The sequence below is a fragment of the Pelodiscus sinensis genome, chromosome 5 (genome assembly GCF_049634645.1).
Source record: "Pelodiscus sinensis isolate JC-2024 chromosome 5, ASM4963464v1, whole genome shotgun sequence".
Taxonomy (NCBI): Eukaryota; Metazoa; Chordata; order Testudines; family Trionychidae; genus Pelodiscus; species Pelodiscus sinensis.
In genome coordinates, this window is record NC_134715.1 from 37,476,207 (window position 1) to 37,496,230 (window position 20,024).

Below are 20,024 nucleotides of genomic sequence, written 5' to 3' on the forward strand. Positions count from 1 at the left end.
TCTGGCTCGTATTAGGAAGCACAAAATAAATATAACTGTAGTTTCTCTTTGTATAGTAGTGGACACAGTAATATAAACTTGTTCTACTATGACTGATTTGACTTTGTATCTTGTGGATGAAATAGTGGTGTTTGTTTGGGGTCTGTACAGTACTGAGGCAGATAAGGTGTTTAAAAATATTTTTCAGTATAATGAAATATCTGGAGATGGGAGAGGACATGTTTTTAGCATGTATGGAGGGCAAAATATTATAAGCAGTTCAGAAATGGATACTGAAATAGAATGTGTGGTTAGTTAATATTTTAAATTATATATTAATATGTAATATTTTAACTGGTATTTATTCTCACAGTTTAGCTGTAAAAACAACTAAAAACAAGACCTGTGGCACATTAAAGACTAACAGGTTTATTTGGGCATGAACTTTCATGGGCAAAGACTCACTTTGTCAGATGCACTGAAGTAGCAATTACAGGGACAAGGTGTGCAAGCAAAACCCCTGTGCCATGTATATTGGCCAAACAAGACAGTCTCTATGCAAAAGAATAAATGGACATACAAAAACCAGTAAGAGAACACTTCAGTCTCCCTGGACACTCAGTAAAAAATTTAAAAGTGGTGATCCTTCAACAAAACACTTAAAAAACAGACTTAGAAGAGAAACTGTAGAGCTGCAATTCATTCGCATCTTTGACACTATTAATCTGGGTTTGAATAGGCACTGGGAATGGTTGGCTCATGACAAAAGCAGCCTTCTCTTTCTTGGTAGTCACACCTCCTCATCAACTATTGAGCTCAAGGTGCAACCTTGTCATCTGAAAAAAACACCAGTCATCTGAAGAAGTGGTCTGTGTCCATGAAAGCTCATGATACCATCTACATGTTTTGTTAGTCTATAAAGTTCTACCAGACCATTTGTTGTTTAAATTTATCCTGTTAATTTTAAACACCCACCTTTACCCAATTCCTAATGCTCAGGGTGTAACTTCCTGAGGGATTTACACAGTAACATTCTTATTTGCTATTTAATAACAACTAGCCAATTAGCCTGTCATAAGACGGGATTTTCGGGTCTCTCTTCCACGTCCGTCTTCCCTCCTGAGCCTCCAGTCTCTCACTCCGTCTCTCTCGCTCTCTCTCCTCCTCCTCCTCCTCCTCCTCCGGCCTCCTCCTCTCTCTCAGCTCTCCTCCACCTCCTGTCTCTCTCTGTCTCTCTTTCTCTTCTCCTCCCCCTCCTGCCTCTCACTTGGGGGACTGTGGAGCCCAAACAGCTGTTTGGGCTCTGTGCTCCCCGTGCTGCATGGGGAGCACGGAGCCCAAACGGTTGCTTGCGCCACTTGCTCCCACGCGGTGACCCGCCTGAGTGGCACAGAAGTCAGCCAAGTGCCACAGCGGGAGGCAACAGCGCCGCCCAGAGGGAACAGACAGCATTTCAGCGTTAGTCACAGACACTGGGCTACTATATATATGATTACTGAGCAAGCAGAATATCCATGCTAAACATACAGTGTCATGCTCACCAATCCTGATTAAGGCAGGTGGACTTAGCCTGTTGGCCAAGCAAGGTCAGTCTCTCTGGATCCTCGCTGTTGCATGTCACAGTCATGCAGAGATGTTCTGGCAGCTTTGGTCTTAGGCTGTGTTTTGGAGACTAGTTCTTCTTCCTCCTCCTTCTTGCTGTCCTTTTCTTCCTTTCCTCTCTTCCTGCTGGTCTCTTTCTTGGACCCCAGTTTATATAGTAAAACTTGAGCCCTACTTAGCTATACCCTAACCATTTATTTTAGTATAATTTTACTAACCAGTCATAGCATACTTGTAACATAATTACCTAACCAATCATACCCTGCCACCTTAGTTGATTTACACTTAGCAAAATTAATTATACAGCAGACAGAAACAATTAAAACCAGATAAAAATCATACAGACAAAACAATAGGAAAGTGAGGACCATAATCATAGAATGAGGATTCCACAACCTCAACTACTAATAAACGGTTTCTTGCCAGACAAAATGCTATTGAACTAAGTTTTCTCTACCCGTATTGAAATCTATTTCTTTTATCTGTTGACAGTGGTTGCCTTTAGGACAGGATCTCCTTCTAACAGCCTGGAGTGACACTATTTTAATGCAATTTAGATTGAATGTGAGTGGGTGACTTCAAGCATTACAGCTAATAGCTGCTGCTCTTCTTTCTGGCTGCAAAGGAAGGCTTTAAGCCTTCCATTATGGTTACAGGTCTTCCAATATGGCTACAGAAAAAACCATATTATTACACTCCCTTCTTTAATGACTCATTTGTCATTTCAGGAGTCCAATACTCAGAATTGCTGAGTTTGGTCTTGTCCCCTGGATATTATTAACAAGGGCCTTATCTGACTTTGCATGCCAGCTTCCTTCACTCTTCAAACAGTTCTCCTCATCCAGCAAGCCAAAGCTATTATACTCACTAATAAAGCCAATTGGATTCCAGTGATCACCACAATGGGGTGAACCATTATATTTAGCATACCTATTGCAGAAGGTTACCACCCGAATAGTGTTTCCCATCAGGAGTGATGTCCTGCATCTGCAGTAGTTTTTAGTACATGAGTAATTTTTGCATTATTATTTTGCACTTCAATATGTATTTGTTCGCCTGTTTGTGCACTGTACTGTATGTAAATGTAACATAGGGTGGATTAACAATTTTTTTATGGTCATATGCATGCCTTAGGTTACAGGCATTACATCGTGATACAACTCCGGTTTAAACTTCAAGTAGTTTACATAGTATTCAGAATCACAACTCTTAATCTTTGTAATATTTCAAAAACATCTAACAACTAAATGAGTCATAAAATACAATTCCCTGACACCTATTACTACAATTGGACAATGACTTCTCACACAAACACATCCCCTTCCTGCATATACAACAGCTGATATTTGTTCAGTGAATATATCAAACATAAATCTTTGGGTTCCTTCGTCTTTTACAGAGAAACAATCATCCCTTTCTTGTAAAGTTTCATCTTCACACATATCCCAAATTTTCATGGTCACACATTGAATCATAAAAATGGTTTTCCATTGTTGGTTTTCTTTATATGCCCAGGAACGATGATCAGTGAAACACATAATCAATTTTTTTTTTTTTTGTTAGCTGGTTTCCCATAGGCACCACATATCAAGTTAGGCTGGGGCGTACAGTTACTCCATATGCTTGTAGAACCATTTGATCTTTGGTTAGGGTAAAATTTACCAATTTCCACCATGCCATTAATTGTGTGTCCACTTCGGTAACATTTTCCCACAATGGTTTTATTTCCAAAGGCAAATTTCTTTGCATACCTTCCCAAATTATTTGAATGACCAGTTGCTGACTTATTTCCTGAGCCTATGTACAGGCTAATGCTGGGGACACATTTTCTTGTATTGATCCCACAGTTCCTGCTAACAGTAACAAATCTTTTTCCCTCTTGCTGTTGTCATACTGGCAATATTCTAGAAAATAATTGTTGTTCCATTCCTAATTTTGATAAAGATGCACTGATTAGGCTTTCCCAACTCTTGTATTTCAGCTGTAACGTAGTTTGTTTGCCAATACCTCTATGTTAGTGGCATCTAATACTCCAGCTCCTAATCCAGTTCCACCCAAAGCAGTCCAATAAACCCCCGGGGGTTCTTTTTCTTACGGGTTTGTCAATATACCATAATTTTAAACATGCTGCCCATCCCTTAAAGAATGTTTGTATATATGGGGCACATTGAGGTATGACCTTGGACCCATTTAACTCAGTATGGTCCCGCTCAATTTGCTTTAGAGATCATATTGGTGATAAGATTGGCTCTCTCTGATCCAGTTTTACCATATGTGGTCCATTTAATGGATGTCTTCTTGATTTTTGCATATCAGACTCAGTGGCAGTTATTTTAAAATTTTAATTTTACCCAGAGGCCTTATAATATATATTTACCTACCTCAGCGGGGATATCAAGAAAGTTAATCAGACACTATTGTAATTGAACTTTAGGTTGCCTTTTAGCACGGCTACTGCTCTGTGTTCCCCCCCCCCGGCTTCCATGCAAACCACATAACATTCAGTACCCCACATTTTGGAGAGAACACAGGGATCCTAAGCGGTTTGACTTCTTGTTTCTGTGTAAGCTTGAGGTAGTCATATTATATATTGTGGCGGATTTTGGTCCTGTAAAATTTCCTGTCATTGTGTAGCAGGGCTCTCCGAGACATCTCCAGGGGCTCTGTGAGATTGACAAACTGGAAACATTGATAGGTACAACACATACAATCAGTGGACCGTTGGGGCTCCACATAAGTACAACACATACAATCAGTGGATCGCTGGGGCTCCGCATACATTTTTACACATGTAAAGGGCTCCGGAGCCCAAAAAGTTTGAGAACCGCTGTGTTAAGAGTATCCAGTCATTAATGACAACTTATATTGTAATGGGGCTTCTGGTAACAGTCCGCCAGTTATGTTATAGTAATGGCCGAATCCCTTTCCCCAGCACAAGCAACTGTTGGTGTGATTGAACACTATTGGATTGTGCCATTACCCAGAAATTATTTTTCCATACTTTTACTACATGGATGTTGACAGGCCAGAGAATAGGGTTAGCTGTTAGACAAACAACATGTAACATAAAACACACAGAGACACCCAGTTGCTACAGCAGCTTCTTCATAACAGTGTGCCGGTCACTTGTGCTATTCTCGGGTGCCAGTCTTTTTTTAGAACTCTGAAAGACAAAATAGACATTTTTCTAACCCCCTCCCCCCCACACACACACACTTGGGTGGGGCCAATTAGAGATTACCACTTGAAATCCCCTTTCAAGGCACCTGAGCCTTTGAAATGTACAAGAGTCCCGAAAGTTGCAATCTCCAGTTAAGAGCGCAGGGGAATGCACACATCGTACAGTGGAACACTCATAACGACAAAATGTCTCAAAGAATTCAAGTTACTGTAAGGTAAGTAACCTCTGTTTCTCTGGTGCTCTTAAGTCTAGTGGCTATCTTATCTTCTGTTGACATCTTTTAATATTAAAAACCTATACATTTGCCTTCAGAGAATGCCTTTTTCAATTTGTACTTTCCTCTGTTTTTAGATACACTCTCAAAAACATCAACACCATTTAATAAATCAAATAAAGCTGGAAGTCAGCAGGGGACACCATGGGAAACACTGGTTGTTTTTGCTATGAATTTGAAGCAATTAAATGTCCAAATGAATATGAGCAATGTAATGGGCAATACTACGTAAGTAGAAAAATTGGTGATTTAGCAGATTGTTGGGTTTTTTTTCATTTACTTGGGGGGAAAAAAGAGCACTTGACAGTACTCAGGATATTCAAAACTTGCAGTTTTCTAGGTATGTGGTTCTCAACCGGCATACATGTACCCCGGGAGTACACAGGGGTCTTCTGGGGTTACATCAACTCATCTAGGTATTTGACTAGTTTTACAACAGACTACATAAAACACTAGTAGTCACTACAAACTAAAATTTCATACAGTGACTTCTTAATACTGGTCTATGTAACATACACTGAAATATTACGTACAATATTTATACTGCACTTGATTTATTTTAGAATGAAGATGTTAAAATGGGAAAGTAATCGATTTTTCTGTAATAGTATGTTGTGACACTTGTGTATTTTTGTCTGATTTTGTAAACAAGTAGTTTTAAGTGAGGTGAAATTTGGCGGTATGCAAGACAAATCAGGGGAGTACAGGAAAGGAGTACAGTAGTCTGGAAAGATTGAGAGCCACTATTCTAGGTGATTTATATTTGTATAGCTTTCATTTCTGGCCTTTCCACTTTAAATGCTTATAGTGAACGAATGTAGTGTTGATTGGTCTCCTGACTTATGGTCTGCTTGAAAGGAAAGTGACTTCTGTAAGAGTTAACAGCCACTGAGGCTACGCTCAGAACTTTCAGGAATCTGACATTAAATTAGCATCTGAGAGTACCTCAATGCCCTTTGGAGAGTATAATCTACTCTATCCTAGGCAGGTCATTGGCCCCAAGAACACTTTGTTATATGCACAGATATTTCTACAGTGAGTCAGCTTCTAAATATAGGACAACGTGGGAAAATGAAAATACCGTTTTTAAGAGGCACAAAGCTGCAAAAAAGTGGATTTCTCTCTGCCATCTTTGGTCCCAATTTTCCTGTATTGTATTATCTTTGTTTAATGGAGAAGGATAGCAGTATGCAACATTTAATTTCAAGCAACAATTTCAAATTTTCCATCTAAAGTCTCCAAAGATAAATTACTGCCGAGACTAATAGATCCATGCTGTTAGCAGTTGAGTACATTCCATGTGTCAGGGTTGAAATACTCCAAGGCTGAAAATTTGAGCTCTGAAGCACCTCATCAACAGATGGTGAGGGCCTACTTGCTGCAGAAGAATTACATCCAGTAACTCCTTCAAGTGTCTGTTCTTTCTGAAACAGCGCTGTTTTCTCAATTGGCTTTTCTCATTTGTGGAAATACATTTTTCTTCCCCCAAACACTGACTCAAAAACAGCTGTGCAATAAACTATGCATATCTCAATAATTTTGATTACAGTGATACCTTGAAGTTTGAAGTGTAGAAGTACTCATGCGTTGTTGCTTTTCATCTCTGTTTAAGGTGGACTACCAGCGGTTTGAAAAGCCAAGGACGTTTATCTGTTGGTAGTAACAGAGACCGTGAAATTAGCATGTCCGTTGGTCTAGGTAGATCACAGTTGGATTCCAGAGGAGGTGTGGTTGGAGGTACCATAGATGTTAATACCTTGGAGATGGTGGGTAAGTTTGAAAGACTATAGTTTGCTATATAAAAATGCATTATGAACTGCACTAGTGCAATGGTATTTTACAATAGGGTAGGGTTCTGTAATGACTTTTTTTTTTACATGATATTAAAAAGCACAAAGGACATATGTAATGCAGACTTTTTCTGTGTGAACTTATTTAATTATATATTTTGGCCTGGAAGGTATGTTCACTGGACGAAGTTGGGGAAGGTGCTATACAGGAATCAGTTATAATTCCCTCATTCTGGGTTGATTTTCTGCATCAGGGTCAGCGCTGCTCTTAATCTGCACTGGATGACTGGGCTCCCCCGATTCCTCAAGCCCAAGTGGTCTCCCAGTTGAGAACTGGGGATGTTTCTTTTTGGGGGGGGGGGGAAGAGGTAAAGGTGTAACCGCTGAAATTCTCAGCTGTTATATGTTTACACACAGTGGGGAAAGGGCAGGTGTCTCCATGGGAGATACTATGCATATCTAGGGTTGCCAGATAGCTTCACAAAAAATACTGAACACTGCGGGGGAAAACATTGGTTGAGCAAAAAAAAAAACCCCAAACCAAAAGTTGTTGAGAGAAAGAAAAAACAAACAAATGGGGACCAAAGTTGTTGAGCTCCCCTGCAAAAAAAAAAAAAAAACCTGCACAAAAAAATCCCCCTACAGTCTCCCCGCCAGATGCAGCGGGGGAAGTATGTCCCAGGTGGCCTTCTGTCTGAGAAAAACAGAAAATACCGGACATTTTACATGTCTGGTATTTTCTGGAGTTTTTTACCGGACAGATGTCGCAAATACCAAACTGTCTGGGCCAATATTGGACACCTGGCAACCCTATGCATATTGGCTCCCCCCTGCACCTCCCGGGCTCCTGCTTTTGTAGCAGAAGCTGTAGCGCAGCGGGGCAGGCAGCTCCCCAGGTGCCAGTGCTTGCAGGGAACCTGTTTAAAAGCCAGCTCCCAGAGCACCAGCTCCTGCCTGCTCTCTTCCCCTTTCCATGCTGCTGCCTCTGATAAAGAGGCAGCAGCATGCGGGGGAGGGGCTTGTATGTAACCATGAAGATTAATCAATGAGCCCAGGGTCATTAGTTTATGGTTTAAGCATCTACACTATCATTTCCCTATTGAGAACTGAAAGAGTATGCAGCATTCCAATGTGCCCCATAGCTCCTCAAACACCTCTTATCCTGGTAGCCATAGGAAGTATAAGAGCTGGCTATGCCCAGATATATACCAGTTTGGGGAATTTTCATTGCTTAGGATAATTCAGAGGCTTTCAAAAGACCTTTTCTACCTCCAGAGTGGCTAATATCTTGTATATCCATCATTGAATTTTTCTGTTTTAGCTCATATTTCTGAACATCCAAACCAGCAACCCAGTCACAAAATTCAGATTACTATGGGTTCTACGGAAGCACGTATTGACTATATGGGGTCCAGTATCCTTATGGGAATCTTCAGTAACGCAGACCTTAAACTGCAGGATGAATGGAAAGTTAATCTGTATAATACCTTGGATTCAAGTATTTCTGATAAAAGGTAATACTTCTCGCTTGTACTTAATGTTTCCACCATCTCATTCTGTCCATTTTATTCATCCAACAGAATAAAGGATGTACATGTGCATTTTTTTCATAAAAGATTGCTATGTCATATCTGGTCACAAAAATAAAGTAAAATTAAAATAATGCAGGTTAGGAAAGAAAAAGCAATCAAATATAAAAGGAATTTATTATGAATATTCTTATTCTTTTTATATTCTAGTGAGATATTTGTTCATGGAGACTTGAAGTGGGATATCTTTCAAGTGATGATTTCAAGATCAACCACCCCAGACCTAATAAAAATAGGAATGAAGCTTCAGGAGTTCTTTACTCAGCAGTTTGATACCAGCAAACGGGCTTTGTCTACTTGGGGACCTGTTCCTTATCTTCCTCCAAAGACGGTGACTAATGTAGAGAAAACCTCACGTGAGCAATGTATGTATTATAAAAATACAGAGCTTAGTTATATAATACAATTTGTAGGTGAGATTTTTACAGAATTAGGTTTCTAGTATTGCAAACACTAATGCATGAAAACGAGTCCCATGGAATTTTAAAGCATTAATTGTTTAACAATATATCACTATACAGCTTTAGTAAATCTGTCATATATTTGTGTGGTAGGGATAGCCTATAAAAATAGAATTAAAGACTCTTCTTTAGACCATACACACTTTTGGTAAATATAAACGTAGAGTTGGCTGATAATTTTGTTGTCTGGTTTTTAGATTAAAAATGAATTTTTTACTAAAACACAAATCCTTACATTTCCCCACTTACTTTTTCCAGTGGGGAAAGAAGTGAGAAAGTGTGGGGATCCCCAAAAATTAAGTCTTTTAAAAAATTAAACTAATGTTAATTTTAAATTTTTTATAAATATATGAAAAAGAACAATATCCAGCAAAATGGAAAATATTTTTCTAAGATGTTTTCATGGAAGGTATTTAATTTTTGACTATTTCTCATATAAACACTCTGGCTGTGTCTAGACTAGCAAGTTTTTCCGCAAAAGCGGCTGCTTTTCCATTAAAAGCATTTGCGGAAAATCATGCCAGTCTAGATGTAGCCTCTGAAGTGTGACAGTTCCATTTATCCTAACCAAATATGGAAGTTATTAATAGCCAATAAAGAGTCTAGGAGCTTTCTTAATACACAAAGAATTTTAAAATATCTAGTATTTTAAAATATCTGGTGTATATCTCCTTCAACATACTTGTGGTACATATGAAACAGGCAACATTTCATGTCATTTTAGTATCCCTCTTTATGTGAGAGTGATCAGCACTCCTTCACCTGTACTTACTGGAATTCTGTATGTTCAAATAAATTGCAGTTTAATACATCTGTTTAGCCAACAGTAGTTATTAAAATTATATTATTCAGTACCGTAGTTAAAATATGTGGATGGTTGTGTTTGAGACTGAGCAGGAAAAGAAGCAATGAGTTACAAACATCCAAGCAGAATAAGAACTCTCTTTTGTATAGTGTTCAAGGTAATTTAATCAACTGACTACAGGCAGTCCCCGGGTTACGTACAAGATAGGGACTGTAGGTTTGTTCTTAAGTTGAATCTGTATGCAAGTTCTGGCTTACATACAGATTCAACTTAAGAATCCCAGGCGTCCCCAAGTCAGCTGCTGCTGAAACTGATCAGCGGCTGATTCCAGGAAGCCCGGGGCAGAGCAACTCTGCCTCGGGCTTCCTGTAGTCAGCCGCTGGTCAGTTTCAGCAGCGGCTGACTTGGGGACGCCTGGGGCAGAACAGCTGGGGTGCTGCTGGGTTGCTCCAGTAGCGCGGCTCCTCGGCGCTACTGGAGCAACCCAGCAGCACCCCAGCTGCTCTGCCCCAGGTGTCCTGATTCAGCCGCTGCTGAAACTGACCAGCAGCGGCTGAATCAGGATGCCTGGGGCAGAGCAGCTGAGGTGCTGCCGGGTTGGTCCGGAGCGGCGCTACGGGACCAACCCGGCAGCCCCCAGCTGCTCTACCCCAGGGGTAGGCAAGAAAAGCCTGGTCTGCTGGGGGGGGGGGGCACTAGCTGCACCCCTCCCAGCAGACCAGGGGGACAGGAGCAAAGCCGCAGAGCACGCCCACAGCGGGACAGCCCAAGCGCACCTGGGCTGTCCCGCTGCGGGCGTGCTCCAAGGCTTTGCTCCCCGTCTCCCTGCAGAGAGAATAAGTAGGAATAAGAAATCCTCCAGAAAAGGGCTTATTTTCCGGAGAATCGCGATTAGACTGGCGCTTTTCTCTGGCTTATCCCCAAGCCGGAAAAAAGCGGCAGCCATGTAAATGCAAATGCCGCGGGGGATATTTAAATCCCCCGCGGATTTGCAATTCCGAAGTGTCTAATCTGCATCCCTTTTCCGGAAAAGGGGTGCAGTGTAGACACAGCCCTCATGTTATCTTTTTGCGTGCTGTCTCCTCTTCAGCCAAATTCATGAGACATGTCTCCATGCTGAAGCAATAGTCACTGCTGGAGCCATTCATCTTCTTGTCACACATGAACTCGGGCATTTCTTAATCTGAACAAAGAAATATGTGTTTTATTGATATTCAAGTATATTTCTTTGTATACTTTTCCATCTTCTCCGTATTTCCATGTGACAAAGCTGAAATAATTTCAGTAAAATAGACTGTATAACGTTAATAAAGCCGCTGTCAGATTTTAAGTAGACATGGAATTCCACCAGGAATTTTTCAGTTTTATCTTCCATTTCTGTAAAGTTCACAGTCATGCTTGAGAAGCTTTCTGTATTTTTGTTTTTTCCTCTAGTGCTGGATGCAGCTCATCATCGCCACTGGCCAGGGGTGTTGAAGGTAGTGTCTGGGGGCCACATATCCTTGTTTCAGGTTCCTTTACCAGAAGATGGAATGCAGTTTGGAGGATCCATGAGCTTGCATGGAAATCACATGACCTTGGCATGCTTCCATGGACCTAATTTCCGTTCTAAATCTTGGGCACTGTTTCACCTTGAAGAACCCAACATTGCATTTTGGACAGAAGCACAAAAAATTTGGGAAGATGGTAAATAAAACCTTAATTTTATCTTTCTGTTTAGAAAGTTTTATTCAACTGTAATTGACATCAACTAACAGCTTTCCTATAATTTGAATAAATATTGCTGTTTTGTCAATAAAGCTTCTACCTGCTTAAAGTAGTGATGATGTACTAGAGAGAATATGATATTGCCATTTGCTTTGTGTGTTGAGTATAATATTTTACATGTCCTTTATTTGAAGGCTTTATATTGCCAAAATAGGAAAACAGCCTCCTTCTTCTGATATGTTTTTTCTGCCTATAAATAGGGAAGGTTTAATTTTATCAATTAGATTAGCTTTATCCTATTGGTTGACTAGAGTTACTTTTGATTTATACTTGCTCAGTGATATGAGGATCAAGCCCTATAATACTATTACTTTTTCAGAATGTATATTATCTTTTTTTTACATTGACACAGGTTCTAGTGAGCATTCTACATATGTTGTACAAACACTGGACTTTCATTTGGGTCATAACACAATGGTCACCAAACCTTGTGGTGCCCTAGAAAGTCCTATGGCAACAATCACCAAGATAACAAGGCGCCGCCATGAAAACCCACCACATGGGGTTGCAAGTGTGAAAGAATGGTTCAATTATGTTACTGCTACAAGAAATGAAGGTTAGATTCATATTCATTAATTTCTGACTAGATAGCCAATCTACTGCAGAATATGTTGATTTAAAGCTGTTGAAGTTAAAAAGAAGTTTAGATCAGAAAAAAAGATATTTTTAGTTTAAAAAAAACCCTATAATCCATATTAGGGATGTCATCATGTAAACAACTACAAGTTTAACTGGAAAGCCTAGTTTATTGGTTAATCTTGTCGACTATGCACATTTTCTTCCCTTCCCATCCCCCGCTGTCTTTGGAAACTCCATCACTGGAGATATTTAGGAGCAGGTTGGATAAGATACCTGTCAGGGATGATCTAAGCAGTGCTTGGTCCCGCCGTGAGAGCCGGGGACTGGGCTCGGTGGCCTCTCAAGGTCTCTTCCAGTTCTAGTATTCTATTACTCTGTATCTGGCTTAAAAGCAGGTTCCCCACGAGCCCCGGATCCGCCTGCTCTCCCCACCCCACATGCTGCTGCCTCTGATAGAGAAGCAGCAAGGACAGAGGGTGATGGGGGTAGGCTGGACCGATATGTGTGGGGAGCCAACTTTTAAACAGAGGCAGCAGAGGAAGGGCAAGCAGGAACTGGTGCTTGGATAGCTGGCTTAAAATCCAGTACCCCCCCAGCACCCGTGCCGTGGAATTGCGTCCCATGGCCCCACATGCTGCTGGCAGGGCAGGCTGCTGCAAAGCAGCCTCTGTCCAAAGCAAGCCCGGGCTCCTCGCAGACAGAGGCTGCTCTGCATCCCATGGAGCAGCCTCTGTCTGTGGTGAGTCTGTGCCTGCTGTACACAGAGGCTGCTTCATGGCAGCAACCCCTGTCTGGGGGGAGCTCGGACCCTCTGTGAACAGGGGCTGCTGCTTCCTCTCTATTAGAGGCAGCAGCATGGGGTGACAGGCAGCCGGCCTGCAAGGGGAGGTGGTTTTGAAACTGGCTCCCCTCGTGGACAGGCTCCGCCTGACAGGTGATACAGAGGTAACAGCATAGGATGGCAGAAGGCTCCCAGGAGTTGGGACGGGAACACACTGGCTGTTGGCCCAGCCCTTGGGGACTATTGAATGGTCATGTAACCGCTAAGATTACAAGATATCTAATATCCCTAATTCATACCTCATTTATTTTAAACCCTTTTCTGAGACATGTCCCCCCCCCAGAATTTCACATGAATTATGTTAGAATAAAAGTGAGTTTTTAACTTTTGTCTTCCACTGCATAAGCAGAGGAGAGCTTTCACTTTAAAAGGTTCTTGACCCTTACCCAATAAATTGGAGACAAATCAAGGTGAACTTTGGGCTTCCCAAAGATGTCTTAATACAGCAAGACTTGCAGATACCTGGAGTCTATGTATGGGGTAATCTAAAAACCTTAACAAAATACAGGACTATGTAGCACTTTAAAGACTAACAAGATGGTTTATTAGATGATGAGCTTTCGTGGGCAAGACCCACTTCCTCAGATCAAATAGTGGAAGAAAATAGTCACAACCATATATACCAAAGGATACAATTTAAAAAAATGAACACATATGAAAAGGACAAATCACATTTCAGAACAGAAGGGGGATGAGGTTTTGGAACTCTTCCTTGAGGGTAAGGGGGTGTAGCTATGTAGTCACCCTTATTATAATTGGGAATATATTATTAGTATCTTCTCATTCAATTTCCAAAATTAAGATGAAAGTTTTTCTAAGTTCCAAGCATTTGAAAACAGGGAACTACAACAAAGATTGTTTTGCAATCTTTTTTTAAAGTAGTTGTTTCTAGAGAAACTGTTATGAAAATGTCATGATATTTTTTAAGTCTTCCATCCATTATTTAGATTACTTTCTTAAAAGTAATTCAAATTATGAGTATAGTGAAGATTATGGGTGCTAGTATTATCTCTTTATTGAGGCAAAATTATCTGGAAGGAGTAAGGAATACAGAATAATGCCCCACGGATGTTGTGGGAATGATTTGAGACATTACCTTTTTCTCTGAATAAAAGGTACTTCCAAGAGTGTTCTCAGCCCACATGTTTTTATGAATGAAAGACAAGTCTTTAAATTGAAATGCCATGTTGTAGTGCAAAACAAAACCATTTTTAGGCTAAATCATTTGCAAATCTGTCTCCTTTAAATACTGGTAAGGCCTTTCAATAAAGATTGATGCATTTGCTGTTATCCATATAGAATTAAACCTGCTTCGAAACGTTGATGCTAATAACACAGAGAGCAGCACAGCAGTGAAAAGCTCAAGCTTGTTAAGTGGATTCAGAGGAGGATCCAGTTACAATCATGAGACTGAAACCATCTTTGCATTACCAAGGATGCAACTGGATTTTAAATCCATTCATGTTCAAGATCCACAGGAACCATCATTACAAGGTGCAAAAGATATCTTTTTCTTTTCTTTTTTCTCTGGCTGTTCAAGACTATTACTTGGATTCTGATCGTGCAGTGCTATTACAAGGTTTTACATTCACTAAAGTAAATGGGGTTACTTTCACATAAAATTGATCTGAGAGAAGAATTAACCTTTGTATGCTAAAAATTGAAAAGCTGATGAATTAATGGCTTTCTATGCAAGAAAATACAATCCGAAAACCAGCTCAAATTTGGATATTTTAATCTGAAGTTGGAGTTCTAGATAGGAGGACACTCCATTTTCTTAAACTAATCCAGAGTGAATTCTGATGTTGAGCCTGACACTCAGAGACAAGAAACTTTTTTAAAATCTTTAAGAAAAAACACTTATTATGTTTGAAATTTTTGATTAAATGGATTAATATGATTAACTTTTCATGATATATTTTAGAAACAATGGCCATTTAAAAATGAGAATCCAAAGCAAGCACCTAAAATTAGTGACCTAACTTTTAAAAGTGCAGACACTTCTCAGTTTTTGTTAACTACAGAGAGACCCCAGTGCTTTTGAAAATTAAGCCATTAATTTAGGGCCCTACCTTAGGTTTCCAATTTTTTAATCTTAGAGTGGATATATTTTACATCAGCTTTCATTACTCTGGTTAACCTTTCCAATGTTGCCAGAAAGGCATGTTTGATCTCTATGTCCAGTAGTGTCCATTATAATTACTCATGGAGCTGATAACCTTAGTGTACTTAAGGTTCACTGACAAAATTGAGGGTCTTATAAACCACATTTACAATATGCTAAGATTATTTTTCCTTGTCCAGATACCAGTGCTAAACCAAAGGTGGAGTGCAGTGTAGTGACTGAATTCACAGACCACATTTGCGTGACGATGGATGCTGAATTAATTATGTTTCTGCACGATTTGGTGTCTGCTTACCTTAAAGAGAAAGAAAAAGGTAGGTGGTTAAAAATAACTCTTTATCATGGAATAAATCAACCATATTATGTTAGGCCATTGATGTATGAATTTATTTTCATATATCACTATTAGTACTATAAAGTAAATTTTAATTTGTTTAAATGAAGGCTTGCTATTTATGGGTTAGGTTTTCAGAATTTATAGTGCTGGCCTAATTCTGCTCCCATCAAAGTCGATGGGACTAGAATTAAGACAACAGTGAGTGAGTTTGAAAAACCAATCCTAGCAGTGTAACTGAGATTCCAAAGCTATGCCTTCCAAAGAGCACTGATAATGACTGAGGGCTAGTCTACACTTCCATAGTACCTCTGTGTAGCTGCACTGCATCAGGTGAAGCTGTGCTCTCCTGTCAGCATAATCGCTTCACTTCAGTGAGAGGTGGAAGCTATTTTGACAGGAGAAGCTCTCATGCTGACGTAGCGTAGTGTAAATACTGCTTTTAGTGAATGTAACTTAAGTCACTCAGGGAGGTGAATTTTTCACAGCCTTGAACAACATAAATTATATCAACATAAGCTATTGTGTAGATAGGGCCTGAGTTTTGTTCTTACACCAACAAAAATGTTTGAGTCTTTCTTCAATGTTTTGCTGGACTGGAAGTCAAGAAATTCGGAGTTTGTTCCTTACTCTGTCACTGATCAGATGTGTACCCTGGGGCACACTACTTTATTTCTGTGCCTTAATTTTGCCATATGTTTATTTTCATTTTTCTTTATAAAGCTATAGCTCAGTGGTGAGCAGACTGTGACCCATCAGAGTTCTATGTGCGACCTGCAAAGCATTTTGTTTGCTTGTGCACAGGGCTCCCAGATTCTGTTGGTTTCTGTCTGTCATTTTTTTCATACTGGTATTACTAAAGTGACATGCATGTAAAGCCAGGGCACATGAAGTGTTGCTGATGTCATGCAACATTGACTGTAAAAGCCAAGGGCTCCCTCTGTATCCAAGCAAAGCGCTGCTGCAGTTCAGTCTGCACACCCTGTAAATTCTAAGTACGCAACTGCAGATAGCCTTCTGGGATTAGGGTAGTTTTGCTATCTTGGTTGGCACAATCTGGCATCCCATTGAGATGGAGGGCCATTCATGTGGCCCACTCACTAAGCTAGGTTGCCCACTGCTGCTATAGATTGTGTGGACTGATTTAAATCAAGGTGACTTAAAAAACTGAGTAGAAAGTCTCAATTTAAATAATTAATTTGTCACATTTTCCATTTTCTAAAGAATTGTGCATTCCCCTTATTGAGATAACTATTAAAACTTTGATTTACCTGTAGAGTAGATGAGGCACAGATACCTGTATACTAGATTAGGTACAACTTTTTGCTACTGAGGGAGGGTGCACTATAACTATAAACTTATTTAAGCTAGGAATGTTAAATTTTGATTAATCAGCTAATCGATTCCATCGACTACTTGATTAGTGGATAAGGGGAGGTGGGAGTACTTACTATCCCAGCTGCTTCTCTGCCTTTTAAATGTAGTAAGAGCCGCCCACGGCTCTTACTCCACTTACTTGGCAGAAGAGCAGCAGGGAACACAGGGCGAGCAGGGACTGCTTCAGTCCCCCTTGCACTATTTCTCCACTGTGTCTCTGCCGCCCCTTCCTCCCCCCAGCACCGGCTCTTGCTCCTGCCTGTTTACTGCCTCTCTGTGATAGAGGCAGCAAGGTGGGGTGGGGAAGCAGGTAGTGGTCTAGTCACTTACATCCCTAATTTAAGCAATAGTTCCTTATTTTTAGATGCTTCTTAGTTGTACAGTTTTAGTATATTAGAAAATGGTGAATGATATGTTAAGTTGCATGTTTACTATGTGTTAGAACTTTTTCATGATTTTGTGTCAAGCTGTAATGGGATGGTAACTGAAATGTAATTATGTACACACAAAAAAGCATACAAAATGTATTTTATTAAACAATATAAGCTTTAAACACAGTACACAACCTTTTGTGCCATATTTATAAAGCTTGATCTCATGATAGAAGTGGGGAAAACACCTTTGAGGCTCATGGATTCAACATATTTATTTTTTATTTAAATATTTCAATAGATTATAAGTTTAGGCCTTGACATATTTTGTAATAAATTCACCTTTTATATTAAAGATGTTTATTTTGTAATTATAATGTAAAAGTGAAAATTTAAAAATGTAAATAAAAGTATTTTTAAAATTATCAATTTTTATCTACCACACAGTTAAGTGCAAAATGCTATAGAATATCTGCGTATTAGTTTATTAAAATACCAAGTCCTCTAATCTTTATCAAATGTAAACTAATATAAAATAACTATTCAATATTGTGCACTCAATGTATATGCTGACAAAAATGATTGAAGCTAGAGATGTTAATAGATAACCAGTTCACCAATGGGGGCTGGAGCAGCCCGCTGCGGGCAGTGGCCTGCTCCAGACCCACAGCGCCTACTGTGGCTGGTGGGTGCTCAAGCTCAGCCCGAGCAGCCCCCACCTGCAACAAGCCTTGCCTGGCACACCATGGGTAGGGGTGCTTCAACCCAGCTGGAGCAGCCCTCATTCACGGCTGAGCCTAGCACCAGGCATTATCACAGGTGGGGAACGCTTAGCCTCGCTGTAGTAACCCTTGCTTGCCTCCGTTTAATCAGTTAAACTTAACTTTTAGCGAATTAACTAAACAAAGGGAATTTTATATCCCTATTTGAAGCTAGAAAGCTAAAACCTAATTTCCTTGTTCTCACAAAAAAGGTAAAGAATTAACAAACCTTTGAAAGATGACTAAAATTTAACCTTTGTGCTGGAGAACTTGACTATAATTGGTGTAACTTATCTATGGCTGTCATACTTGGTCAGACTCCTTCTCTCCCCTCCCCTCATATTATTTTTAATAAATGTCAGACAGGCCACGTGTGCCCAGGAATTTTTGTTTATTGTCCACAACTTTAACTAAAAATAACTGTGACACCATCTTAACCATGATTATAAGGAGCCATATAATCCCTGTACTGGAACCAAGTAAATGCCTGAGGACCATATGGGTCATGGGCAGTGAGCACTCCCGTTTGCTAAAGTTTAATAAAAGTTATAGCCTGATACTTAATTCAATGCACATGTCTGTTCCTAAGTTCCCTGGAAGCTGCACATCTGCCTAATGAACACCACAGGGGCACTCGAGGCACCTATCAAAGATGGAGAGGAAGGCTGCTCCAACCTGAAATTAGTCCAGTTTTCAGCCTGCTGTGGCTGGGGTAGGAATAGTCTGAATCAGGTGCCTGTCTCCTCGCCCAAATGTAACCATGGTCTGGGTGGCCTGTCCCCAGAGCCACCCTGCTGCAGCCCTGAGCCCCTCACACCCATGCACCCCACTCTATCTGGGGCCAGATATGAGGAGCTCAAGGCTGGAGGTGCAGGCCCTGGTCCAACTGCAGGTGCGGGCTCTAAGATGGTGCAGGGCCCACTCCACCAGCTGGAGTCTTACACCCCAACCCTTTGATCCAGCCCTGAGCCCCTCAACCCCAGCCGCACCATAGAATCCTTGCACCAAGCCAGAGCCCTTGCACCCCAACCCTCTGTTCTACCCAAGAGCCCACACCTCCCAGCCATAGCCCTCACATTCTTGGATCCCAACTCTCAGCTCCAGGCCTGAGTCCCCTTCCATGCTCAGAGCCCCTTGGCCTCACCCCTGCTACATGAATTTTGCTATGTGTAGCAGATGAAAGTGGTGTGTTGCACATCACCTCCGTGTTGGTGCACATAACAAAATTCATTCCACTCAGGAGTGGGAAAAATTAGAAGGAATAATGGTCTGCTTTCAATTTGCTATTGTGTCCATATCAAGGTTCAATGTGTTTGAGAGGTGAATTACAAATGCATGAGTTTCTGGCCTGTGAGAAGTCCAGTGTTTTGCACAGACATCTACATTTAGTGTGAAAACTTTAAAATATACATCCACAACAAACATTACATTGATCATTAAGTTATTTATAGTTTATTAGACTTGAGCATTTGAGAGTTTATTTTTATATTGTGTAACTCGCTCTTAAAGGAAGGTAAAGGAGTTTTAAAATTGTATTCCTAATGCTTGTTGTAGTAAGAAGTATCCAGGTTAAGAATGAAGTTAGCACTTTGCTACCAAAACCAAACAGAGCCATGAAGAAATACCCATGAATTAAATTTAACATTTCTCTCGCCCCCCTTCCCCCCCCCCCCCCCCGCCCCCCGTTTTGTAGCCATCTTTCCACCTCGTATCTTGTCTACTCGACCAGGACAGAAAAGTCCAGTTATTGTGCTTGATGAGAGTTCCACTGAGAGAGATGTGGAAGAAAGCATTGCTTACACTACTGTAGACTGGAGAGAATTTATGTGCAATACTTGGCATTTGGAACCCACGCTCAGGTAATTAGCAGGCTTATTTTGTAGTATATTCAATTTTACATTTGTTTTGTCAGAGTAAAGTATTACCTGCAGATGCTATTCTTCAAACCATATGTTTCAATTTGATAATTAATCTACTAAAGGAATCTAGCTTTATGGAACCTGTCACAGATTCTGCTTTGGCTATTAGATGCTGATAGACACTACAGTATGTGAAATGTCATTAGGTAACAAATGCTGAGTAATACCATCATTCACCATAGGCAACTGTTAATCTGCTGAATCATGGTGTATACATAAGAGGTCTAATCAGAGGCATGGTTAATCCGATTAGGGCTGACAAACCCAAT

At 40.4% G+C, this 20,024-nt stretch overlaps 1 protein-coding gene across 14 annotated transcripts in view; it reads left to right on the forward strand.

The window, feature by feature from the left end:
• The window catches only part of BLTP1 (bridge-like lipid transfer protein family member 1), a 224,149-nt gene that overhangs the window by 202,373 nt on the left and 1,752 nt on the right, over positions 1–20,024 (forward strand). For all 14 annotated transcript variants that reach the window (XM_075929828.1, XM_075929829.1, XM_075929830.1 and 11 more), the window contains 9 exons: positions 5,114–5,264; positions 6,649–6,806; positions 8,148–8,340; positions 8,566–8,780; positions 11,116–11,367; positions 11,801–12,004; positions 14,168–14,362; positions 15,173–15,307; positions 19,530–19,695. In XM_075929828.1, coding sequence (XP_075785943.1) covers positions 5,114–5,264; positions 6,649–6,806; positions 8,148–8,340; positions 8,566–8,780; positions 11,116–11,367; positions 11,801–12,004; positions 14,168–14,362; positions 15,173–15,307; positions 19,530–19,695 — 1,669 coding nt within the window. The remainder of the gene's footprint in view (positions 1–5,113; positions 5,265–6,648; positions 6,807–8,147; positions 8,341–8,565; positions 8,781–11,115; positions 11,368–11,800; positions 12,005–14,167; positions 14,363–15,172; positions 15,308–19,529; positions 19,696–20,024) is intronic.